Genomic DNA, 27,316 nt, shown 5'->3' with positions numbered 1-27,316 from the left:
AGATGATGAAACTAAGGCTGTTGTATTTTGGCCACTCCGTGATAATGCACGACTCATTAGAAAAGACAAGAAAGCTAGGAGAAGTAGAAGAAAGAGGAAGATTGTGTGCCAGATGAACAGACTATCAGGAAGGTCACAGGCCTGAACCTACAGGATCTAAACAGAACAGTGGAGGATAGTGGGGCTTGGAGATGTCTCATTCACAGGGTCGCCATGAGTTAGGTCAACTTGAGGGCAGTTAACAACAAACAAAAGCTTTAATTTAGGCATGACATGGCTGTGGGAGATCACTTTCCTATCTGCAATAAATGTATTAACTTTTACTTTCAGTGACAAAATTATGCATCCATTTTTGCCAGTAAATGGCTTGAACAGGAAGATATGGGCTGGATTCATGTTGGTGCATTACACTACTGTAAAATTCAGTTATGTAAGGCAGATTCCTCACTATTGCTGCCAGGAAAAGAAGGTCCAAACGCCTCAAGTAGCCCATTTAATGGTTTCTGAATGGGTTCCTGGATCTAATGGTGCTTGGGAAGGGCTGGCTTGGAAAAATCACTTGTGCCACGCTTCCCAGAGTGATTTTAGCTCCAAGGACCTACCTGCTTTACTTTTTTGCCACTGAGTGTGCAGCCTTTTTCTTCTGCCACTGCTGTATCCCTGCTTCCTACATCAGTTTCAGTACCGAGCAGAATCTTGGTCATTTTGAAATCTACAGGTGGAAAAGTCTAAATTTGATATGTAACCATTTGTATATAAATAATAAACTTGGGGGGGGGGGAGTAACAGCAACTCAGCAACTGTTTAATATAATCCTAAGAGATGGCTGTGCTTTTGAATGTGGAAGCAAGGGCATGACACAAATTGAATCAGTTGCTGGTGAAAATACACATCACAAAAAATCACACTGCACTTTTGGCAATAAATGTACCAAACACATGAGAAGGAGTAACTCTGTAGAAATAAAGAGACAGATTTTGCAAATGCTTACATACACAGAAGCTTTTATGTAGCAAATTGAACTAGCTAAGTTGTGAGAAAATACCAAGACTATGTTGCCACAAGCCAAAATTAGTTCAGTTACATCGCTGACATGCTAAATGTAAGTTTGAGTTAACTTTTAGCTATGTGCAACTGTACAGATCTTAAGAAATAAACCAGTCTCTGCTATCTAAAATTCTTCAGGTCTTTAGTTTTGGGTTTGCTAGGAAGCAGACTATATTATACAACATCTTTTATTCTGTGCCAGAAACAGAGGGATGTTTAAGTGATTTCTAGGCAAATGCATAACAATTTCAGCAATATAAAATTGGCCATAATCCTAGTTTTGCATTGAAAAGTAATAAAGCATGAGATACTGAGTGGAATCGCATGTCAGTAAAATTGTTCTACCTGAACAATATCGCATGATTTTTGCATCTACTAGACTGAATGCACTTCCAAGATCTCATTAACTCATTCCCCAGGGACAAACCTTTCTGAACAGATAGATGAAATTACTGCACATCTTTCCAAGCCACAGTAGGGAGGAGGTATTTTAATCAAGATGTTTCCTTACCAATGTCTTTGATAATTTGAGTTTGTATTCGAAACAGTGACACATTTTAAAGAGATTAACATCAGCTAAGCTTGCATTTCTGTACACTTTCCTTACAGTACACTTCCTTGAACACATTGGGACTTCTCACTAAACATGAATAAGTTTGTGCTGTGAATTTCCTGTTTGGAATTGAGTAAATTATTGTACATAATTATATTAAGATTTTGGGGATAAAGTGGACAACCTAATTAGATCAGGAACAATTTCACTGCTGGAAAGTTCTGACCTGTGTAGAATTCCATCTTTAGAAGCAAAGGGTAACAAATACTGGCAATAGTGGATGGATCCATTAAAAACAACAACACACCACACAAACGGAAATATAAGTACATTATACCATAGTTTTAGAAGAATATATTCTATAAATATTTTATAATAAATATCTCAGAAATGGTTATTTTATGCAAATGACAGTATTATCTCCTGTGTTTCCATAACACAAAAGAAAACTACATTGCTGAGGCTGCTGCCACACTGCAGAATTAATGCAATTTGACACAGCTTTAACTCTCATGGCTGAGATTTGCAGTTTGCTGTAGCATCAGAGCTCTCTGACAGAGAAGGCTAAATATCTCTCTAAACAATAAATCCCAGAATTCCATAGCACTGAGCCATGGCAGCTAAATTCCACAGCAGTGGGCCAAGGTATTAATTCTGCAGTGTAGATGCAGCCTAAGAATTTAAACTCTGTATTTCAGTATTACATTACATGGTGTAGTTGCCCATGCTTCCAGTTAGACACTTAATGAAGCATTAATTGTTGTGCATACAAACTTTGGTTCATTTTATTATTTGGTATATATTTTGTAAAATGGATCTAAAATGCTACATTTTTGAACTAGAAGTAACATTGTATTTTGATTTAGCACACAGTTCATATGTATTTTCTTTTAACATATCTGATTTCAAAAGACTGCCTTGTTTCAATTATTTTCCATGTCAGTAGGCCTAGTGCAGTTGCAGTGCCTTCCTTCAACATCACTTAATGGATTCACTTCCTCCCTCTCCCCTGTGAATCTCCCTTTCTTTCCAGTATTAATCATGGAGGCAGTTTTAAACTATTTTAAATATGTGGGATTAACAAATTTTGGCTTAAAAGCCAGACATTAGTTGGGTTTGACACACACCAATGCAAGCCCTGTTTCTGTAGCATGTAAATAGAATATATGGGAAAAGGTGAATCTTTTCTCTGCCTTCATGCACCAATTTCTTGCTTAATTTCTCTATGATCACAGATAGTCAAAAAGAAAAGAGGCATATTTCCACTGCTTTTTACTGGTTTTCTGCAGAAGGTAGAAAGAAGTGTCTTACTTTGTATGGGAAACCTGTATGGAGGCAAAGCAAACACACCACCTGTTTTCTATGTTCTCTGCAATTTGTGGAAAATTCAGGCACTGGGATCTTTGTCTTCAGTAAGGTTTATCTTTTCTAGAGAATGGTTTTGTCAAAACCTGCTTAAAGTTATCTGTGAGTGTCATTATCGTTTGTGCAGATCAGAATTTTTAAATAATGGCTAGCAATCATGATAGTGATTTATGCTGTCATAGCATCCATTATGATAATGTCAGTGCACTTTTTGTGGTGTTGTATAGCGGCATTAGGAGTGGGCAGAGAAAGCCATTTCCATCACTAAAGAAAGATGCCCTCCTGACTCCTGAGCAATTACAGCTAGATAACACTTTCCATACCGCTCTCATTATCACTATGTCTGCATACCCTCCAACTGTCCTGATTTGTCAGGGACAGTCCTGAGTAATTCTTTGTCATCCTGTATTCTTCAGCTGCTTTCACAATGTCCCGGTTTCTCTTTTTTCCTTCCACTTCCCCCCTTTACCCTCAGCTTATTTCATTTGCTGCAGACTGAGTTCAAAGTGTAAAAGTAGTTTGCATTCAATTAACTCAGTGGCGGGGAGAGGAGGAGTACATGAAATCGTGCTCTTCCTGGTTGGTTCAGGAAAAAGCAAACTGCGGCAGCCTCTTTTAGTTTGTTTGTTCTTCCTCGGTACTGTAATATATTTTATCATCTTGACCATACTCCGATGTTTCTTAGCCCTGTGTTCCAGTTTTCATCTGTAAAATATTGGAGGGTGTCTGTCTGTTGCCATTTTGCTTACTGCTGCTGTTGCTGTGCTGTTGCAGCTTAAGCCAGTGTAGGTATGATGGGCAACAGCATTGTGGCCAACATGTTAAAATATGTTTAAAATAATGCGAGTTTTTTTATAGCAAGGCTTTTTATAATTATTATTATTATTATTTGTATCCTGCCTCTCCTGTTTGAAAATCGAGGTAGGTAACAGCAAGGAAAATTACAAATACAAAAGTCATAGGAAATAATAATGGAACAGTCCCCAACCCCCTCCCCCCTTTCTACCTTCCCTCCCATCAATACAAAATAATAACAATAACATCAGTTAAAACAACTCGGCAAGGAGTGACAACAATATGACAATAATGAGGCAATAATGGGGGGGGGGCTGGTTAACATGGGCGATTGATTCTGTTTTAGCAGAGGTTAGTCTGGGAAGGCCTGATTTTTGAATTTTTGCTTTGCTTTGTTTTGTTTTTCGAATAGCAAAGGGAAATGCTGTCACACCTTACTCTTAACAGGCCCACAAGTTGTGATTTGTACTTTTGTTCTTTTTGCCTTCATTTCTGATTGTGATCAGAGTTTAGCGTTAAAGAGCAATTTAAAGCCTGGGAAGGCCTTGAACCGAAAAGTCCTTTGGTTTGGAGTCTTGGAAAGCTTTACATGGAACACTAGTGTTTATACGGGCAAGATGTGTGCATGAAACAGGAGCTCTTGTTTGGAGAATGACTATGGCTTCTTATAAAAATTACATTTAATTTGCTAAATTTTATAAATTCTTACCAATATTAACATAAACTAGTGCAAGCTGGGGGGAAAGGTATCCCTTAAGTAGACACCACTTCTTTGCCTGTTCTTGTCAACCATAGTTTGTCTGTAGTTCTAATCTGGTGCCAGAGGTTGTCTGTGATCATGGCAAGAGAGGAAAAGAAGTCTTTGCTTTCATCCCATAGGAACAATTGACTTTATTCATGCATTAGCCTTGGTATGTATTTAGTTCCCTAGAACACTGAGCTTGATGCAAGAGTTGCGTCATGCTTAGAAGTACTTGTGTTTCATGTGAGGGTGAAAATTTTCCTTTAAACTTTAGTTACTTAAGTATCTGTGACAATAGCTAAGAAATATTTCATATATCAAGAGAGGAAGGGAATTTATTTTGATTTACGTATCTACCATTCTAAAAGCAACCTTAATACAAATTGAGTGCTAATACAAGAAATAGATATGTTTCTTTGGCCTAGTTCCATAAATATATACTGGAGAAATGTATCTTATCTTCCTAAGATAGTCTCAAGGGCTTATATTTATTAGTCATAAGTTAAACTCAATACTTTCCAAAATAAGGATAGCTATTAATCTGAAACAATATGCACTTCATCATGGGACTATTATCTTACAATAAATAATGGAAGAATATGAAGTGCTTTAACTCCAAATAAGGATAGTATTGGGGATAGGAAACTTGATTCTTAAGTTATAATTTTGCTCATATTGACTGAGAGAAAAAGTGCATCTTTACCACAGCTTTAAATGATTGCAGGAGATGCTATATCAAGATGGCTGTTAAGATATGGAACAGGAAATAAATCTGCTTATCATAATGGCTGATAATCCCTACTTGGAATCATCATCTTAGCTTGTATTTTTATCTCATGTTTTGAGTCATTTAAGTCCAGTCTTCAGTTTTCTTCTTTGGTTTGGATGTGATCCTAACTGATGTCTGATACCTCAGCCTGCCAAACCTTCAGATTAGTCCCACTGCTGTTTGCCAAAGAGTAGAGCAGCAGCCCTTTGTGAAGTCTGTTGACCATGCAGAATACGTGAGGGAAAGTTGCACATGCTGATATTCTTACAACAGTGAAATACGTTTTTTAATTGCTGCATTTGGCTGCAGCTTATTCACACTTGAGATGTTAGAATTTATAATAGTATATCTAAAATATCCACATGGTAATACAGCAAAATATTTAACACTAAGAACATCCACATTTAGAATCCAGATGAGAATATACCATTTTTTATTTCCATTCCCATTTCATGAGGAAGTGAGGCACATGGCCTCTCCCAAATTGTAAGTGGGACAGTGGGAGGGAAGGCTTGGAGAATGTATGCACTCTTAGAAATCTAGGGTACTTTTTAAAAAGAAAGAAAAAAGAAAGAAGTTGTGCTTATATCTGTTGCTATTAAGGACTTCTTTTGCTCAAGAGATAATAAGCTAATTTCAAGAGCTTCTGGCCCGGAAAACCCTAAAACCAAGCTTCCCCCAGTTAAAACCCTGTTTTCTGAAAATCACATTATTTATAAAGAACATATGGTGCTTATTTAAAACTGTTCTTTAAGCCAAAACTGACTTCAGCATAGCTGTGCTGGCTTTCAGCATTGTAGGTTAAAATTGCAATGTGATAAAATAGCGTTTTTAATACTGTTATTAATATAGTGTCAAAATGTTCACTAGGAACTGTAGAAGAGATAAAAGGCTATACTGTTTGTAATGTCCAGTCTAGTTACTAGTCCTAATCAGAGTGCACCAATCACATAAATGGGATTTATATAAGTGTTTGTTTAGCTCTTAATTCAAAGGGTCTGTTATAATTGGGACTAGCAACTGGATTTATGCTTCCTCAAAGTACAGGTGATTGCCACTGAAAACAACATTATTCCCAAAATAAGAGTGTTTAAAACTGTGGCAAGAAGATTGATGTCCTCCCTTCTGTTACATGTGTGGTTTGTGACATTCATGCTGTGAAGTTAGTGAAACAGATTGTATGCCCTATGTTCCGAGTGAAAAATATAAAATGCCCTGTTTTGTGATCTTTTTAATAATAATGTAAGTGTTTTAGACAAGGAATCTATGGCATTTCAAGTTTCTATTGTGGAAATATCATAATTTTGACACAAACTCACACAAGGAAATTAGATAAGTATTTACTTGGATCTAACATCAGAGGGAGGCAAAAGCAAACCTGGTCTGAACAAATCTTGCCAAGAACACCCCTTGGGGTCACAATAGGTCAGAAATGACTTGAAGTCACACAGCAACAAGAAAGCAGAATCTAGTTCTGCTCATTTGCATCCCTCCTGTTGATGTTCTCCTGGCCATTATTCTGGGAATAAGAGGCCCTTCAGGGAAAATAGGAGATGAATTAGGAAGATATGTAACTGATGGGAATTTGAGGCTTCTCTTTGCATAACCAAAGGTACCTTCCACTTATGCAAGCAGCTGTCAGTAAACATAAAAATGTAAGATTGAGAAGAAATGTCCTATTATATTGTATGGCTGTGAAAGCTGACATGAAAAGGAAAAAAAGTCATTTGGAATGAGCTACTGAAGGAGTTTTTTAATGGACATCACAACTCTCCAAAAAGACAAACAAGTGGGTCCAAGAGCAAATCAAGCCTGAACTGTCACTAGAAGCCAGAATGAATAAGTGGAGTCTATTGTACCTTGGACATATCATGAAATGAAATGACTCATTAGAAAAGGCAATTCTGACCTGGTACAAACGGGCACGTTGTGGCGATATTACGGCTTGATAGGGCTGGGCATCCAGACGCGCCCAGCCCTAGTGATGTCAAAGGTGCATGCACCCATTCAGACGCCTCTTGGCAGAAGCAGCATCATAGGGCTGCATTACAGCCCTTATGATGCCGCAAAAAAGGAGCTGTCTAGAGTGGCTGTGCAGCAAAGAGGAGTGGCGTTTTGCCGCCCATGTATACAGGGCCAATGTTTGGCAAAGTGGAAGATAGTAGAAAAAAAGATTTCATTGCAGATGGGGTGATTCAATCAAGCTTTGCAAGATCTGAAGAGGGCTCTTAATAATATGGCTGTGTTTTTTTTAAAAAAAAAAAAACCTCTCATTCATAAGATTACCATAAGTCATAGCTGATTTGATGCCACATAACAACAACAAACTATAAAACAGAGAAGGTAAACGTTCGTTAAAAGCGTAGGGAGAAGCAAGAATAGGTAGTCCAATAACTCACTAACTCCAAACATCCTTTTACAGAAAGGTTCTGTTCTGGACATTTGCAATTTAAGGGATTGTTTTTTGAGGGTTTTTCGGGCTATGTGGCCATGTTCTGGAAGAATGTGTTTCTGATGTTTTGCCAGCATCTGTGGCTGGCATCTTCAGAGAATGGTGGCATGGAGCTGTGTGGGGTATATATGCTGTGCAACCCTTGGTTGATAAGAAGTAATTTACAAGTTAATCTCTGTGTTGGTCTGTTGATGAATGGACAGGCCTCAGGGAAGGAGGATATGCGAGGCAGATTAGTGTCTGTTTAATTAGTGATCCATTGTCTGCTGGGAAGACCCCTGACCCTGAGTCTTGATTTTGGTGTTTTTCAGGACTGGTAGCCAAACTATGTTTATTTTCATGGTTTCTTCTTTCCTGGTGAAGTTGTTCGGGTGTTTGTGGATTTCAGTAACTTTCGTGTGCATCCTGACCTGATAGTGGTTGGCATGATCCAGAATTGCAGTGTTTTCAAACAGCATTTTATGCCCAGGTTGATTTATAACGTGTTCCGCTACTGTGGATTTTTCTGGCAGTGTCTTTCGTGTTCCTTGATTCTCATTTGGACACTGCATTTGGGGGTCCCTATGTAGACTTGTCCACAGCTTCACACTATGCGGTAAACCCCTGTGGCTGTTAAAGGGTTTGTATGCAACCAGGCTATACCATCACGCAAATGGATGACACTATATTGATGAGACAGGGAAGATCTCTATATGGTACCTTAGACAACGTTTGCCAGTACAGTATTAGACATAGATCATGGCCTCAGTTGGCACAAAGCAGGTACACAGGTCTAAAAAAGAACAGAGTGTTTTATTTTAAGAAATCTAGGGGATGAAAAGAAGAGAATGAGATGAAGATCATGAACTAAAAAAAATAGGTAAGGAAAAAGAAGGATAAGCTTTATTACTCAGATCCTTAAAAATAATGAGAATAACAACTCTTTAAATGAAGATGTTCCCTTTTGGTAGAGGGCAAGTATTGGATTTGTTGGTCTCTCATTAGACCTGAAGGGAGGAGGAAATCACATCACCAGATGGGGAAGTGGGTAACAGTTATGACTAACAGACTAGGAGGATCAGGGAATCCAGATGTTCTCTGACTCACGTTGCTTCCCAGGCTCTGGGGCTTTAGGAATCCAATTATTGGTAGATGCCTACCACAACAGAAGGAAGTGTTCCAGGTTGTCCTGCATTTCCAGTCAACTCCTTAGAATAAACATCTGCTCAGGAGAAACATAAGAGTTTATTGGTATGTTGATATGAGGACTGGAAAGGGTTTAGGGCAGTAGGCAAAATGCAGATAGAATAGCAGTGTCTGTCAGCTTCTTGTGATGGTTTGGTGGAAATGGCTCATTTTTAGAGGGATGATTAGATGTGAACTTGGAAGAAGAGTGGTTCTTTTGTACGCTATAAAAACATGCCAAAGGGATCCATTTTATACCAATGAGCCACAGAGTAGGGAATGTTTAAAGGAAGTGTGAAGAGCAGGTATGTTAATATTAATTGCACTGAAGTGGGTCCATTTTAGTCTTCTGTACATATCAAAGAGCCAGTGTGACGTAATGATTTGAGTGTTGGATTAGGACTCTGGGACACCAGGGTTCAAAAAAGTCATTGGGGGGTGGGTTATGCAGACAGAGCAAAAAGAGCAGTCCGGAACAGGATGCTGGCAGAGAGTGGACTTTCCCTGCTCCGTTGCGGCTGATTTTTTCCGCCAGGCGCACTCTCTGCATTACCATTTATAGCATTGCTGGTTACCATTTATGGCATTGCAAAAGAATACACTGCCTCATTCTACACAGAGGAAAATGTGAAGGTACTTTGATTCTGTGCACTACTGTGTACTACTTATTTGAGCAAATTTCTGATTAAATATGTGTAGGATTTGCCTGTAAGCATTCCCAAGCCACACAGTATGACGCAAGCAGAAACTACAAGTATTTATGCCTTCAGTTTGTTTTTGTAATAATTCCCAGATTTATATTTCAGTGAATAAGTCACTATTATGTAGTCAAGTCCTTCTAATACTACACTTTACAAACCACCACATTACTGCTCTGGATAGCATTTTTAAGACTGCCCACTCCAAATAACGGTAAAATTATAGAATCTACTTCATTTTCTTGGAATGTATTTCACAGATCTGATTTGATACACTCATGATACTTAAAGGTTAAGGTGAAAGCTATTGACTCAGGCCACCGCAATCTTTCCATGTTTTAATTGTGATGTGAGTAGCTGTTGGAAGGTAGCATGCCATTTTACATGCTAATTTCATTATCTGCTGGTACCATTATATTTAATAATAGTAGAGAAGCATTTCTTTTAAAGGAAAATTCTGTATTGTCCAAATGGACCCCTGAAACAGCCATATGACAATTTTGTGAAAATGTCTTTTCAATTAGACACGACACAAAGGGAATGGTGGTGGGGAAGGGGCCTCTCTAGTAGGATAATACATACAAAATACATAGCAATATCTACTGCTTAGTAAACATGAAAGTACAAGTAGTTTATTATAAGGCGGATCTTATAGCATTCAACCCATCGCCGGACAGTATGCAGCCCACATGCAACCCGGGTTTCTCTGGGCTTGTCCCACATCTTTTCAAGAACTGGAAAATCCTGTTCTTGAAAAGCAGTGAGAGAAACTCTGGTTGCGTACAGGCTGCATACTACCCAGCGATGGGTGATTGCAATAAGTTCCGCCTTAAGAAAGTTACATCCCGGGTTTATCCTGGCAGTGAAGCTAATGTGGTAATCTCCTTAGTTAAAACCATATAAATGCTCATTTTCTATTACTATTTTTATTGTAAGCATAGATTTTAATGGTTAATGCCATAACGCCATGTTTGAAATAGCTGACAGATTCACCTTGTGATGATATATAACAATAAGTATTTATTTATTTATGTAGGTATTTATATCCTGCCCTTCAGCCCTAATGGCTCTCAGGGCTGCTTACAATTATTATTTTTCATCAGACAGTTCATATAACAGTATATAACAATAAGTAGCATGATCATCAACTGAGCATGTTGCCTTGTAATATTTTCATCAGAATGCTATAATTCTTAAGTGACCTCCCTTTAAAATGGTCACAATTAGTTCATGTTTATAATTCTTAAGTGACCTCCCTTTAAAATGGTCACAATTAGTTCATGTCTGCTTTGTCTATTTAGTTTAACTAAATTTAGGCAGTCGTAATCACTAGACTTAATCTATACCAAGTATTACAGTTATTTGTCCACCAAGTATATATTGAGCAAGGGATTGGAGAAAGACTGTTATTACATAATTAATGGAATTTCTTTTAGCAGCCTCAGATTTAATAGGATATGAAATAGTAATTGAGATAGTAACTGAGATCTAGAAAACATCTGGAAATGCAAGTATGGAATATTCCTTTTAAAAATCACTATGTTGATATTGGATTTGTGACATGCAATTGTGTCTGCCATTCTGCTCCAGGAATTCTAGAAATTGCTGTGTGATTATCCAACTGTAAATTCATGGTTTATGGGAGTATAAAGACCTGCAGTTGTGTGGATGCACAGCTAAAATACACACAGCACTTGTATATTTTGACGGCATGCAAAATGATATGCCACTGAAAGAGAAGTTCTCTCGTTTTTCAGAAGCTCATATCATGTTCAGCTTTTAAGGTGCTGTGGGGCTCTTTGTCATTTTTTATCACAGCCTGACAAAGCTCTGGAAGAAGCAGTGGCACGCCCATTAAGCAGAGTGAGATAGCTGCCTCAGGTTGCAGATTTCAGGTGTCATGAAAGAACAGCTTATTCTTCACTATCCAATTTCTTATTGTTGTTTTTTTACTGCTAGGAGTGAGTGATTGTGGAATTTCTTGGGTACTTAGCTGCTTTTAGGTTAAAGTGAACAACTGCACAGGATGCAGGGAACACGCTTCCTTTTAGCATCTGGCCAGCTAGCCACATCAACACATTTTGACATGACCATTGTGACACAAGATCACTTCTAGCTATATGTTGCCTGATTTTGAGGATTTTTTTGTTTGTTTGTTTGTTTTCGGGAAGGTTTGGAGGCTTGGGGGATTATGAGAAGCAAACTGTCATGTTTTGGGGTGGATTGGGAAGCTTTTGGGTAGTTTGAGGGTAAAGAATAAGACTTAGGGGTCCGAGGTCTTTGAGGACTTCAGAGATTGTACTTAAGGATTCCAAGGGCTGTACAGTGCTCCCTCGGGTTACGAAATTAATTCGTTCCGCCGCGGCGTTCGTAACCCGATGCATTTCGCAAGCCGAAAAGGGCTTTCCGTTAGCGCTGGCAAGCCGTGCGTTTGAATTTCGCGCCGAAAAAAATTCGTAACCCAAAAAAACCTTCGTATCCCGGAACAGTTTTTTCCAATGGAACTTTTTCGTATCCCGGAAATTTCGTAACGCGATCAATTCGTATCCCGGGGTACCACTGTATATGGTTCACAAACCACACTTTGTCCACCTCTGACTTAGGTGTTGTGTATGATGAGATGGATGGATGAAGGTACCATTTGCTGATCTGCCTCAGGCAGCAGAATGATTTGGGCATGCTCTGTCTGGAAGGGCAGAATCAGAGAATCAGAGTTGGAATAGACCACAAGGGCCATCCAGTCCAACCCCCTGCCACGCGGGAACTCTCAATCAAATCATCCCCAGTGACAGTTGGCCATCCACCCTCTGTTTAAAGACCTCCAAGGAAGGAGACTCCACCAGACTCTGAGGGAGTGTGTTCCACTGTCAAACAGCCCTTACAGTCAGGAAATTCCTCCTAATGTTGAGGTGGAATCTCTTTTCCTGGAGCTTGCATCCATTGTTCCGGGTCCTGTTCTCTGGAACAGCAGAACACAAGCTTGCTCCTTCCTCAATATTACATCCTTTCAAATATTTAAACAGGGCTATCATATCATTTATGACTGCTTTTAGTATGGAATAGAAAGTAGAAAAGAAGCAGCTGCAATTTGAATGTGTATTCTGGTCACTGTAGACTTTACATTGGTATAATTATACTCTGACTAGATTTCCAGCTTTGTGTAAAAACATCCGAATTAGTTGTGGCAGATGAGTGGCTGAATTCATAAAGTTAGGTGAGAGGGCTCCTTCATAGGCACAGTAGGAAATGAGCATTATATCCTACTTCTCCTTCAAGCAGTTTGTGGGTGGGTAGTTAGGTAACAAACCAGTGAGGTGGGATGAGATGAAAGAGATAGACTAACGTCATCAGAACCCCATGGTGGGTATTAGGCAAATAGAGATTTGAACCAGTAACACACCATTCAAAGATCAACATTTTTTTATTTATCACATTTGTGTATTAAAGTGTTTGATGATCACTACTTAGCATGTTAAGTCCTCAGGTCAATGTACAACTGTTAAAAACAATGTTTTGTTTAAAAAAACCACAGCAAAAAACCCTCATTCTAAACACAGCCAAAATTAAAATAGTTTCAAAGGCCAACCTTGGTTTTATGAATCAAAAGGCCATAGAAAACAATGCAGTCTTGGCTGCTTATTGGAAGCTTGAAAAGACTGATCTTTTTAGCCTTATGCCACAAATTTGCATGGTATAAGTGCAATTACTGCATCTCAGCCTGGTGTGTGCCTGAATGTTATGCAGGTAGGTTGAGAGATTGCAAGGACTCATATTTTGCACATGGAGAGTGATAATGTGAGGGAGTGGTTGAGGTGGCCATGTCTACCAGGGCTGGAATCTTGCTGAGGCATTAAACTGGCATAAGTCAAGGTTGCAGTGGCAGCTGTACTCTTTATAGGCTTATATAAGGAATTATGCATCTTATAAAAGTAGTTCATTATTCACCCACCGTACAGTGCATTGGTGTACAGGTTGGTCAGTACACATGTATGCAACTGAAATGGCAAGTGCATCATTACCATGCTGGTGGAACATTATGTTGCACTGGTGTTGAACAGGGCCTCTGGATAGAGAAACTCAGCTGGGCACATGGCCTTGCTCCCTCCTTGCCTTCCCACCAAAAGGAAAAGGAAAGGGTAGCAAAGTACACTTCAATTGGCTCTCTGGACTATGTCCCAGTCTTGGGAATTGTTTGCCTCTTGAATGATGGGCTGAATGATCTTGGAGATCTGCTTTTCTGAGGATAAAAATGGGGAGGAGTTTAATGTATACGATTTGATCTCTTTGGAGAATATTGAATTTAAACCACTTTGATCTACAGGAAAGGCGGTATATAAATAAAGTTTTTATTTTTTATTTTTATTAAATATTTGTTTGAGTGTTGGTGAATTGTAAATAATTGTAAATAATGAGATCATAGGGGAAAATGTATAAATACTTGAATAGTGATCATTTACATTAAAATAGTTGGGTGCTATCTCATTACCACCACCCGCTCCACTGTTGTTGAAATCAGTCTTTGAAGTTCCCTTGTTTGAAGATGGCCACACTATGGTCAGTGACAGAGGACCCAGAGAGATGGAAGTGTTCCTCTGCTAGTTTTTAAATATACAGCATAAAGGACATTGGAATATGAGCAAGTGCATGAGCCTCTGATGTTTTGCATGACATTCATTAGATCCTGTAATAACGTTGCCAGAGTAGACGTGGGGGTAGACTTGGCATCTGGATCCTGTATCTTTATCTCTTTTCTGTAGTATATTGTTGCTGATTTGGTTTCTAAACACCAAAGGCCCTGTGAGGGGTATTGTCCAGGATAGGCTGTAGATAACTTATGATACATTTTAGTAGTTTCAATTGGAATACTACTAAAAGTTTAAAAGGTAGTAAAGAACAAAAGGATTATACTGTCTGATTAATGCTTTCTCTGTGTACCGAGATTTCTTAACTTGTTGATCTTTGTGATCCCTTGCGACAGTAGTTTTTCCTTAAAATGGTATTCACTATCAGTTGGAAACCTGGTAACTTCTCAGCTCCATTGAAATTTTCCATGTTGTTCTGTCCCAAAATTATACTCAAATGAGAAAAAAGGACACCTGAAGTGTGTTTTCATTTCTTAATTGAAGAATCAGTAAAATGTGAGTTGTGTTACAGCCGAAGGTGTGCAATTGCTTGCTGCACTTCATAGCTAATAGGTTTAAAGTATTTTGCATCTGCACAGACTACTCCTATATATGCAAAAGAGGAAAACCATGCCCCCAACTCTGTTTCCATATGTGCATTGCTCCTTGCTGGATAAGGGCCATCCAAGTCATCTGCTGTATATCATATGTTAAATTGATTTTACAATGCTATGGCATCTTTCCCATCCATCTCACAGTTTACAGTTTTAGCCTTGTCCCCTATGTTTTACAGATGTTTGTATTCAGACTACAGTTATTCTGGCATCCATGTGGGCTGTTTCTACTAGACTTTTTACCCTACATATTGCCATTTAATTAAGCCCTTTTGTGGTGAAACATCAAATTACTTACTACATTTCAGTTAAAAGTATAAAACCACTTTGATCTGACACTGATGCCCTTGTTCTTTTAGTGAATGGTGTCACACTTTAAAATGTGGAAGAAGGGGGGAAGGAAAGAAAGAAGGAAACTGTGGCAGCACTTTTAAGACTAACTTGGTGTGTTTTTTTAATTGCATGATTTTTGTGTATATTAACCCACTTCTTCAGATGCAGTATAAAAGTACATTCATATTCATAGAGGTTCATACAGAAATAAAAACCAAATGCTATATTCCTTTCCCCCTTCTCCTTCCCTCCTCCTTTTAATGCTGTAAGAGACTAACATGGCCACCTGTTTGAAAACATTGCTTTCCCTTGGCCATAATTTTCAGGCAGCTTATTTGGCTTCTTTGCTAGTTAGCAAGCATAACTACTTAGCAGAGAATTTTCTTCTACTGTCTGAAAGTTGACAGGTGACCTGCCTACTATGTAATTAATTGAACTCTATTTTATTGTTTCTGCTTTAAGTTTGTGTCATTTCATACCTCTAGGTATGGCAGAAATTGTCTCATACAGTTTGAGGATTTTGCTAATGCAAATGCATTCCGTCTCCTGAATAAATATCGCAACCTGTACTGCACATTCAACGATGACATTCAAGGTAATGAAACATACCTACTATACTATTTAAAGAGGAAAAACTAATGTATCTAATTATGTGAATAAACAAGGTGGGGGAATGAGTTAGACTCCCTGATCACACTTGAAGAACCATATGATGCTAGGTGATAAGAATCCTTGTCAGTTCTTGTCCTCTACTTATGGACAACCACACTCTATTGACAGGGATAGTGCTGTAGTGCTATGGCTAGAGGCAGGGTGTATTTTTGCCAGAAACAACATGCTACACTGTGTACAGGGGGAACCTAATATCTTGCTGTGCAAAGTGCTCACTTGATTGGGTGGATGAAAATGTATGAACAGAAGCTTCATAGTTGTTATGCTTTAAAAGTGATACTTTATAAGGCCTTGTCTTTGCCTTTATGGCATGCCACTAGCAGTTTGTGGCATCTCACCCTGATCTGTGTTCTTTGTCCTGAAAATACTGGAGGGGGGTGTCTTCCCTGCCTAGTTATGGCATGTGTGAGTGGGGGCATTCTGCAGGGGAAACTTATGAAAGTAACAGTGATATAAAGGGGAACACATTTTTTCTTATTACACAATTAAAATCTATATGAACTAAAATCTTGGATACTTGATATTACCTTTCCATAACTTGTCATGTACTTGCTGTCTTTGTTGCCCCCTGTTTTGCCCATCCTAGTTTGCAAAGTAAACATGTAATCAGGGGCCTAATTTTTCTGGCATGTGCTTTAGAAAACTCTTTCTCTTACACAGGGTACCATTGCATAATTGTTTTTCCTTCTGGATACATTATGTAATATCTTGTTTGTTTTCGTGATATGGATAGCAGCTTTGTGGGAACGATATGTTATCAGTAAACTGTTGATCGTGATGTGCTGTCATTTGACTTTTTATTTAAAAAATGAGACTGTACTGGATTTTAAAATCAGGTGCCATGTTATTATGTTCTTTAATTCTCAGCAAAGCAGTTCTGTGTTACCTATTGTTGTTTTTACAATAAGATACTGTTTCACAATGGAATTGCTGTTGTTTAATGGGTTTGCCCATGCTGAAATGATTCTTGTGGGTGATAATGTTCCAGATATATTTCCAATTAATTTGCCCTCTGCCACTCATTACCTTCCATTTTGCCCACGTGCGCAAATACTCTTGTACATGGTAGGCTCAAATCTGCACTTTAATGTCATTACAGTAATTCTGTAGCCTACATAAGAGAACTTTTACAAGTGCGGTGCCCTGAGGATACATCTTTTGATTCCAACAGGTGTGCTATGGAAACTATTAAAGTGTGTCTTTAAAAAGAAGCATAATACAGTATATGATTTCATATTGTTATTATACCGAAGTAATATATTTTAACCACGACTCACTGGGTTAGGGCCCAGGATACCTAAAGGACCGCCTCTCCCCGTACATTCCGCCTTGCACCCTCAGAACATCTGGGCAGCAATTACTGAAGGTGCCTGGGGCTAGGTTAACCTCCACCACGCGGAGGACATTTTTCACAGCTGCCCCAGCCCTTTGGAATACGCTGCCCATTGAGCTCCGCTCATCTACCACCCTGGCCCAATTCAGGAAGGACTTAAAAACCTTCCTGTTTCAACAGGCATTCCCCGATTAAATATCCTGTGGGCCTCCCTCCTCTTCCGTGGCCAAGAGGTTGGGCTATGGGGCTTTTTCTTCTGTTATTTTCTTGATGTATTGATGTATTTGTATGGTTTTAATTTTTTATATTGATAATATGGATTGTGTGTGTTTTTAATTGTTTTGTAAGCCGCCCTGATCGTTGGAAGGGCGGGGTATAAATAAAAATTTTATTATTTATTATTAGTTATAGGGAGCATACAATTCCCTTGTTACAGCAGCCTCACTGGCTACAGGCATGTTTCCAGGCACAATTAAATGTGCTAGTTATGACTTGTAAAGTCCTATATAGCTTGAGTTCAGTTGTCTGAAGGACCATATTTGCTTATTTGAGTCTGCCCTTGTTTTGAGATCTGTAGGGAATGCCCTTCTCTCTGTTCCACCATCCTTACTGGTACATATGGTGGGAATACAGGAGAGAGCCTTCTTGGTGGCTGCTGCCAGGCTCTAGAACTCTATTCCCAGAAAGTCTAGACAAATAATTTCCACAGTGTCCTTCTAGTGGCAGGCAAAGACTTGTTTTGTTTCCACAGGACTTTGCAAATTGACTACTCATAGGGAGAGGGCTTTTAATAATGGTCTCTGTATCTTGTATTTGTTTTTTAACATTTGTAAGTCATGCTGAGTCCCAGGGCTGGGGAAGTAAATAAATAAATAAATAGTAGTAGTAATGGTGGTGGTAATAATAATAATAATAATAATAATAATAATAATAATTTTTCTTTTCACCTTGCTGTATTTTCATTTTTAAAAAATGTGTGTTGGTGAGTATTTTTGTGTTAAAAGCACAAAGCCTCCTAGCACAAGTTTTTGTTTTTAAAGTTCACAAGAGAGTGGAGAATTTATGTTCATAACTAATGATGACTCAGATTATTTTCATGTTCTAATAAAATTTCATCATGTTTTTGTATTTCAGGAACAGCCTCTGTAGCTCTTGCAGGTCTCCTTGCTGCTCTCCGGATTACTAACAACAAACTGTCAGATCACACAATACTGTTCCAGGGAGCAGGAGAGGTATAACACTGAAATACATCAGCTCTCTAAGTTATTCTCTCTTTCTCTCTCTCTCTTTTATTGTTTCGTTCATTCATTAATATCATGCCTTTCTCCAAATGGGACTCAAGGCAGCTCACAATAAAGTACATGAGCTGAAGCCTAATAATAAAAAGGCCCATGTAGGGAGATATAGTCTGTCCCTAAGCAGTATATGGTCACACTTCAAACTATGCCTGGAAACAAACCTATAAGCAGTGAAGCTATTTCAACAAAGGAGTTGTAACTTCAATAATTCTGCACACCTAGAGTAAAGGTGGCCTTTCTATTGGATAAGAGACTGCAGGGGAATCTCACATGTACCACCTTGGATTCTGTGAATGTAATAATGAACAATCTTTCAAGCCACAATAATAATAATAATAATAATAATAATAATAATAATAATAAATAAGACTCCATCACAAGTTATTACTTTATTACTTTATTATAGATTAACAATTGACACTTACAATTTTTAAAAATCCACATTAAAATATTGTGTGAGTGAAAATAACTTCAGAAATGTGTATCTCTGTGTTTGTGTGCCTGTGTTTAGGCTTTTGCTGTTTTGTATTCACTTGCAATATTATCTCCTCAGGGTATTGCCAGCTTCCACCCCTTCACAGTAATTCAGGCTGTGAGACAGAAGGCATAATAAGAATTTAACTACAATGCACTTTTAGTTTTTAAAACAGTATAATAAGGCAATGCCTTATTGACACTGTGAAAAGCCATGTCAATTGGCTGGAGTACACTCTGTTGAAACCTAAGGTGAATATTCATATACAGTTGAAGGCCTGGGAGTGTGGGAGAAAGAGGAAGAATAGGTGTGCACCTGTTCCTTCCCTTCCCCTCACCCTCCCAGGCCTTCAACTATCTCCGGGGAAGTCCCACCCGCAGATGTCACACCCCTAGAAGGCAGAAGTCCCATCCCCTGATGTCCCACCCCCACCCCAGACATCCTGCCCCTTGGCACCAGATGATATCCAATGCAGGAACACCTTTAAGTTTGGGCACTCAGTCTCTAAAAGGTTCACCATCACTGCTCTAGGTCCTCCAGAGCAATTCTATGGTCAAGATCTGCAAGAATTTGACCATGAAAATGTGCTGGAGGACATAGAAATGTTAAAAAGGTGCTCTCTTTAGGAATCTCTTGGTCCTCCAGCACGGCCTTTGGCAGAAGCTGACAACATGAAGTTGAAGGTTTTCTTTCCAGGCACCCATAGTTTTTTATGGGTTTTTGGGCTATGTGGCCATGGTCTATAACAGTTTGTTCCTGACGTTTCACCAGCATCTGTGGCTGGCATCTTCAGAGAATCCTAACCTCTTTCAGGTTAGCATTCTCTGAAGATGCCAGCCACAGATGCTGGCGAAACATCAGGAATAAACTCTTATAAAACATGGCCACATAGCCAAAAAAACCCCACAAAAAATTAAGCTGACAACAGTCACACTGGAGGACCTAGACATTCCTAGAGAGAACATATTAGATCCATGAATAATCACATCCACAAAAATCAAATCCGCAAATGTGGAGTACCAACTGTTGATGTTAGTAGGGATGGGAGCTCTGTGCCCACTTCTTTTATTGCCATCCAGCCCTGCTTTGCGAGCCACAATTCATATGCACTTGCAAAGAAAACAGGAATTTTTAAATCTTCTGTATGTGGTTATCAGACCTGTGGCTCAAGTGGATTGCACTTGTGGCATCTTTTTCACTCTGCCACTGAAGCTTAATTAATTTCCTACCATTCTAACCTAAGAGAATTATATATATTTGTTGTCCTATTCCCCTTTCTAATGAATGGTAGTCCTTTCCATGTCAGGACATAGATGGATTCAGTCATTACTTTGAAAGTCAAATTCTGTCATTTGCAGTGGGATCCTGGTTATGAGGTGTACTAATATCCTTGTTCCTGCTTTTATAAGCAGGTTTCGGGGCTTGGGGTTTGTTGTTGTTGTTGTTGTTGTTGTTGTTGTTGTTGTTGTTGTTGTTTTGTGGGAGGGACTCTTATGTATATCATGGTTTTCAGAAGCACTCCATCCAGCTCTCCCTGAGGGTTTTTACTGTGAAAATAAACTGTGTACAAGATTGAAACTAGATGACTCTTCCTTCAAAATCCTGCTATTATATATGTATATATATAGTAGATGCCAATCTTATCAATGAATAGACTGGGAGATTTTCTGACTCAGGAGAGTTCTCGCAGTTTATGTCTTTTTGGTTGCTGTTTATAATATTGTATTCACCCTTTGGACTTCTTTGGAGCCTACTGCTCGTATTTCAGTTATCTGTTTTGGGAACAGTGTGCATTGGGTGCAGTGTTACAGATATGCTAAGTAATATGTTTCTTGGCTACTCCAGGATTCTGTCACAGTAATGTTCTAGCCTAGCTCTCAGATATACTCTTTTCACAGGGCCAAAGCACAGAAATACTGCAAGCATTTTGTCTCTAAGCTAAACAGAAGTGGAAGATTTTATGTAGATTTGGTGTGTGTGTATGTTGTGAGACTTCCCATATTCTTTGGAGAAAACTGCGAGTAGCTGCAAGCAAGGAAGTTGTTTTGATTGAAATTAGGTCCAGGTTCTTGGCTTTTCCTCTTTCTATGAGGCTAAAGTCTACATTCTGTTAAACTGGGGCTAAACTGTACCTTTTGCTGTTGGGTGTTTACTCAAACTTAAATTTCATCTGTGCCTGTTTGTGGTTTCTAGATGTTATAAAATCCTGATAGATTTAATGGAGACCATCAGAAGCAGTGTGATTATATTTTATATTTAAAGATTATATTTTAGCTGCTACATTAGGTTTGGGGGCTTGGGGGGGTTCTTTTGGACTCTTACGTGTATCACAGTTTTAGCTGCTGCATAGGCAGATGTCCTATTCTAGAATGGAAGAGAGAGTATGTGTGTCCATGAAACACAAGGATACATTGCTTGAAAGACACAGGGAACTGCTTTATCAAAGGATATTGTGATAATGCTATTGACAGGATTTACAGTCCTCAGATCATATGGAAGTAAACAATCTGGGTTTCTAATTTCCAGAGTGCATAGAGCAACTGACATTAGATGTTAGGAATTGTATCTAAAACGTATTTATAATTCCTATATCTTATATACTTGAACTGGAGAAACTATAGGGTTCAAATCCAATGTTCCAGTTTTTAAATGCTGATACAACCTTTTGTGAGGAACACAGAGGAATGAACCTGTGGTTCATGTTACAAATTTAGATACGTTCTACACAAATGATGCCTCAACTAAGGGTATAAATCCTTACTTATCTCATACTTGTGGCAAGACATTTAAAAAAACCAAACACCTTGCCCATGAGATAATTAGGCAGCTTGTCAGCCTTGATGAGAGTTTTGCATTTGCAAGAAGGATCTATGGATATAGAAATTTTGAATGGTCTGTTTTTGATCAGTCAGCCTCTTTTGTACTTGTAGTGTGTGTGTGTGTATGAAAGAGAGAGAGCTGCTTTAGAAAGGGAAAAGCCATAGATTGTTTGTGCAGAGACATTTTGTGCAAATTGCAAAAACTGACAGCAGAAAAAGTGATCTTGGTTTGTTCTTGAGTTGGAGACCAGAAAACTCATGGGGTTTTAAAAACATCTTAATAGGCTTTGTCAAGATAGTAACTTGTCTTATCAAGAATGAGTACTGAGCAAACTTCTTCACATCTTTAGCCTGGGCACTGAGTAAAATAGTAATGACTACGAATTGTGAATCATGAGCCATTCCAGGCTACATAGTTCAACGCCTGTCTTTAATGAGCAGTGTCTACCTCCTCTGCCCTTTCTAGAGATGCTAATACATATTTCCAGTATTGCAGTATTTCATAGATGAAAACCAGGACACATGTGGCCAAATAACATCACACAGTGTGGTTAAGACAGCAAAAGTTATTAAGGAGGAAGCACACGAGCTAAGATAGGCTGCAGCAATTTGCTTTTGCTTGAGTCCACTGGGAAGGGCAAAATCCTGCCACCTCTCCTTTCCTCCCTGCTGAATTAATTGAGTACAACTTTTGCAGCTATTGAACAAAGGGGGAAAGGGGGAAGAGGAGAGAGGAACTGGAGGTTTTTAATAGCAGCTGGAAAGGTGGGAGGGCAGAGGATCAATTGGGACTGTCCCTGCTGAATTAGAACAGTTGGGTGGTATGTTATGAGAGATTGCAGAAATTACTTTTTTGGGTTACAACTCCCAGAAACTTCCAGCCAGCATGGATATTGTTCCAGGAATTCTGGAAGTTGTGTTCCAAAAATAATGTTTCCAAGTGCTGAATAGAAATGCCAACTGCCATGAAATGATCTTCTACTATAATCATATATGTGAGATGCTTTGAAGCCTCAAAAGAATAGTTGTTAATAGTAATTATTTTACCTTGCTTGTTGAGATCAAAGTGTGCATTATGTGGGAGATCCATGACTGGATCTATCAGTTATTTATTTTGTTAATGAATGCATCCATTGGGATTGCCAATTTTATTGGAGTGGAGATAGAAGTGTTTAATCATTCCCTTCTTGATTTTCTAATCCAAATCACTCTCTCAAATCTTCTTATTTGCTCAGGATGGGGAAAAATATTACACAGTGAACTACATTTCATTTTTTTAAAAGGAAAATGTTGGAAGAGCCACCCGCAGGTCTCATGTGTAATGTGTAACTTGGCCTTAAGACTATTTGGAAGAAGTGTTCCCCTTAACCATGACTACTGCTTCATTCTAAGCAGCCTGTTTGGCTGCAGCTGCTTGAGGGTCTTTCCTCAAGGAATTCAGGAAGGTTCACTGCAAACATACGAGCGCATGGAGCATTCCATGTCTATTTTGAAACCGTCAGAGTTGAAAATTTATCAAGCTGTATAAAAATAACAGCAGAACTTTGTGCCAAAGGAGTTTAAATGAGACCATACAGAAAATATTAGCACTACCATTTGTAGATGTTTCAAAGTCCTGTAAGACACAGGCGCAGAGGTTCTGTCAGAAATGATATATTGTTAAGCCATAGCAGTTCAAAGAGATTGGTGTGAACTTGAAATGCAAAAACCTAGTGTATGTAATTATCCTAAAATCACTTTATTTTCTAAGGTGAGGTAATAGCAAATTCTTATCTGGCATACATAGAACAAAGGTGGCAAACCGAGGTTTCCTATTGATTTTACACTTGGATACAACCAGTGCTTACTCCATTGTTGTTGTTGTTGTTGTGTGCCTCTGAGTAATTTTTGACTTATGGTGACCCAAGGCGGACCTGTCATAGGGTTTGTTGACAAGTCTCTTTTGAGAGGTTTTGCCATTGCCACCCTTTGTGACTGAGAGAGACTTTGACTTCCCCAAGGGCACCCACTGAGTATTTATGCTCAAGCAGGGACTCCTGTACTTGCAGACATATCTTTGTCATAAACATAGTCAAACACATGTGCAAGTACATTGTCAAAGTCATGTGCATTCACATGTTGCTACATTCACATTTTAAGTATATTGCAGAGTTAAAAAGAAATCCAAAAGCAGTCCCTAAACAAAAAAATGTGTATTAATCTCACTTGCATTGGAAATGCTCTGGTTGAAAAAATATGTAGGGGCTAAACAGACCTGCTTGAAGCACCTGCGTGGGGGCAGTGTGGGGGCACACCCCATGCCAACATCCTGCCACCCGCCTGAACCTCACAGTGGGCAGCATCATGGTGCTCCTTTGGCACAGCATTTAAATGCTGCACGCCGAAAGAAGTACCAAAAACTGCCGCCATGGCAGCAGAGTTGCCTTTTTGTTGGCTCTAAAAGGAGCATCATTTTACTGCCTCTTTTTAAACTGGCAAATTGCCACAGCCCCAATCTGACACTGAAATGGGTGGCGGGATGCCGCTCTATCGGGGCCATCTGTTTTGCCCCATAGTAAAAGAACCCAAGAAAGCTTTTTTTAAAAAAAGTTTAAAAACCTTTGAACATTAAAGCATACAGAATCTATCAAGGCAAACCAGCTGTCCCAAACCTTTTCTGTAGTGCTGTTCCTGTTTTTGCTCTTTTGCTAACTGAAAGGGTATTAGAGCATAGTGTGCCTGGTTCTAAGTTGCCAAGGTTATTCAAGAATTTGAAGTAGATGATCTAGTGAAAGGTAAGCATAATCCTGAAATTGCAATCCTGGATGTGATTGTAGGAAGCAAGGCCCTGTGACTACATTATGGCATACTTCTGTATTGGATTTCTCTTCCTTTGTAGGGGCTTTCCAATCATAAATCTTTTGAGAAGGGATGAATTTGAAATGGAGTGAAGAAAATAGTCAAGATTTATCCAGCGTATCAATATTAGTTACGCACTTTCATTAATTTTCCTAGAATGAGGGGGATAGTAGAGATGTAAAATATTCAGGCCTTGTTATATAAGATAGACAGGTTATTTCGGTTTGCAAACAGACCATTCAAAACCTATTAATAGTTTCATGTCATTTTATGATTAGAATAGCAAAAGTTTCTGAGTTACCACTCAGCATGAAGATTTCCCTTCAGCACCAGTAGAGCGAAAAGCCCCACAAGCATGGATGTGTGGAATCTAGTGGAGAGGGATGGAGGAGGTTTAATCTGGCAAAGAAGGCTGTGCTAACATCCAGGAGAGAGAGAGAGAGATAGTATCTTGCTTGGGCACTAACTGGGACCCAATCAATACATTAGGAAGCCTTATTGCACACACACCACTGCCTTTTCACAATTGCCAGGAAACATTTGTGCATGAAAATCTGGGATAGTTTTTTGTGGTTTTTTCGGGCTATGTGGCCGTGTTCTGGAAGAATTTATTCCTGACATTTCGCCTGCATCTGTGGATGGTATCTTCAGAGAATGCTGGCATGGAAATGAGTGGGGTATATATACAGTGTGACCCTTGGTTGGAAGGAAGTGATTTTACATGTTAATCTGTATGTTGGTTTGTTGTTGAATGGCAAGTCTGGGATGCTTCTTTGTTCAACTGAAAAGAATGTATGACTACTCACACAACCAGAGGTTGCATGGGTGTTGATTCTCTGTAAGATCAAGGCTGTATTTCATGGGCATGACCAATTTACTTTAGAACTGGTAGTAACAAAATATTCATGGTTTTATTTTCATTAACTGCACACATTACTGTGAGTATTCAGGCACTATTAATCTGCATTAAAATATTGTCCTTTTGTTCCTGTGATGTTAATATCATATACAATCACATAGATGTATAGTTGCATTTAGATGCTGCTGAAATTTCTCTTTTCCCCTCTTTAATCTCCCTATATTATAATGTAAATATTTAGCCAGAGATAATGGGGATAGAGAAAAAGGAAGATAACTGATGAGATAGAATAATGCTTGCGTGTGTGTGTGTGTGTGTGTGTGTGTGTATAAACACTAGCAAATATGTGTAGTACTGCAACAGCTTTTTTTAATAGTAAAAAGTACAGCTGGTCTAAATACCCTAAAGGCATCAGATCCCATCTGATCTTGAACGCTAAGTAGGGTCTGCTCTGGTTAGCATTTAGATAGGAGACTGCCAACAAATACCAGATGTGAAATATACTTCAGAGGAAGGAACTGGCAAAGCGACCTTCCATATTCTTTGCCTTTAAAATTCAGAGGGTCCCCATAAATATGTGTGCTTTAGTTATGTTTTTGACTTTTGTATGTTTTATGTAATTTATACTGTTTTTAACTAAACAATTTTAATTGTAAAGTTTTTAAATGATTTTATCTGTGAGCCGCCTTGGCTCCTTCTCTGGGAGAAAGGTGACATAGAAATGAAATAAATAGATAAGTGACTTGAAGGTGCATGGACACACATACACACATTGTGAAGAGTCAGTAATTGTATATTCCTGAAATATTAATTGTCAATTTGGCTAATAAGTATACTCAGTTAATGAAGATAATTTTATAATTTGAGACATATTGGTTTCATGGACTAATTCCTTTTTTCCCCTTCACTTCTTAAGGCAGCTCTGGGAATAGCCAATCTGATTGTTATGTCCATGGAAAAGGAAGGGATAGCTAAAGAGGAAGCCATCAAAAAGATATGGATGGTTGATTCCAAAGGATTAATTGTCAAGGTAAATAAATTATTATAATGTTTCTCTGTGGTACAGGCTGAAGCAAAATGTACTGTCTGTTATCTAAATGTATGGGGTTTAGGCTTATCTTGATGGAGCTTAGAACATTCATCTCTCTTCTTCTACATGTATAGTTGTAAGACTTGGATGCATGACCCAATAATGACCATGGTGTTAGGGTCAGAGTAATCTGGGTATATACTTATTCCTTAATTGTCTTTGGTTTTCTTGGAGACATTTACCACTAGTGCTTTGGCAACATTGGCAATTAGTGCTTTTTGGCAACATTTAAAGCAAGCTACCTGAAATGAAGACTAAGAAGGGGAGAGGATAAATTTCTGTCGTATCTTCTATAAAAAGCACATAAATATGCTAAGCACCATAAATCATCTAATATTTACAGCAAAGTCATTTCTAAAAATCTGCAAAGAAATGCTGGTATAAAAGATAATTTCCTGCTGATGTTTTACTTTATGTTGCCAGACTTCTGCATAAACTTCAGCTGTGTTGCCTCAAATAACTCTATTTGCATGGCTACCATTTCCCACATGCTGTGGTTTTCTATGATATCAACAGTGGCTAGAAATTCAAAGCTGTCTAGAGACTTCATCAGCCATTCTTACCTCATTTCTTCCACATGCTAGAACTAAAACAAAACCATGTATATCTGAAGTGCCAAAAAGAAGCTATATTTTTTAAGGAGGTAATTTTGAGGTACTTTCATATTGCATGCACTGAGAATATTTACACTTTTAGAGAAAAGAAAATTATATTTAGATTTGCTATTAGGTTTTTATGCATCTATTGTAAATTAAGCACCTATTCACACAAACAGTTT

General features: G+C 38.6%; 1 protein-coding gene across 1 annotated transcript in view; it reads left to right on the top strand.

Annotated features, from left to right (window-relative positions):
- The window catches only part of LOC121917458 (NADP-dependent malic enzyme-like), a gene marked incomplete at its 3' end in the record, with an annotated part of 127,408 nt that extends 100,930 nt beyond the window's left edge, over nucleotides 1-26,478 (top strand). Inside the window, exons 7-9 of the mRNA XM_042443439.1 lie at nucleotides 15,640-15,749; nucleotides 18,294-18,391; nucleotides 26,365-26,478. Of these exons, the coding sequence (XP_042299373.1) occupies nucleotides 15,640-15,749; nucleotides 18,294-18,391; nucleotides 26,365-26,478 (322 nt within the window). The remainder of the gene's footprint in view (nucleotides 1-15,639; nucleotides 15,750-18,293; nucleotides 18,392-26,364) is intronic.
- Nucleotides 26,479-27,316: the final 838 nt, after the last annotated feature.

The sequence above is a fragment of the Sceloporus undulatus genome, unplaced genomic scaffold (assembly GCF_019175285.1).
Source record: "Sceloporus undulatus isolate JIND9_A2432 ecotype Alabama unplaced genomic scaffold, SceUnd_v1.1 scaffold_19, whole genome shotgun sequence".
Taxonomy (NCBI): Eukaryota; Metazoa; Chordata; class Lepidosauria; order Squamata; family Phrynosomatidae; genus Sceloporus; species Sceloporus undulatus.
The sequence above is the reverse complement of the archived record's forward strand: the minus strand, read 5'-3'. Positions and strand labels throughout refer to the sequence as shown.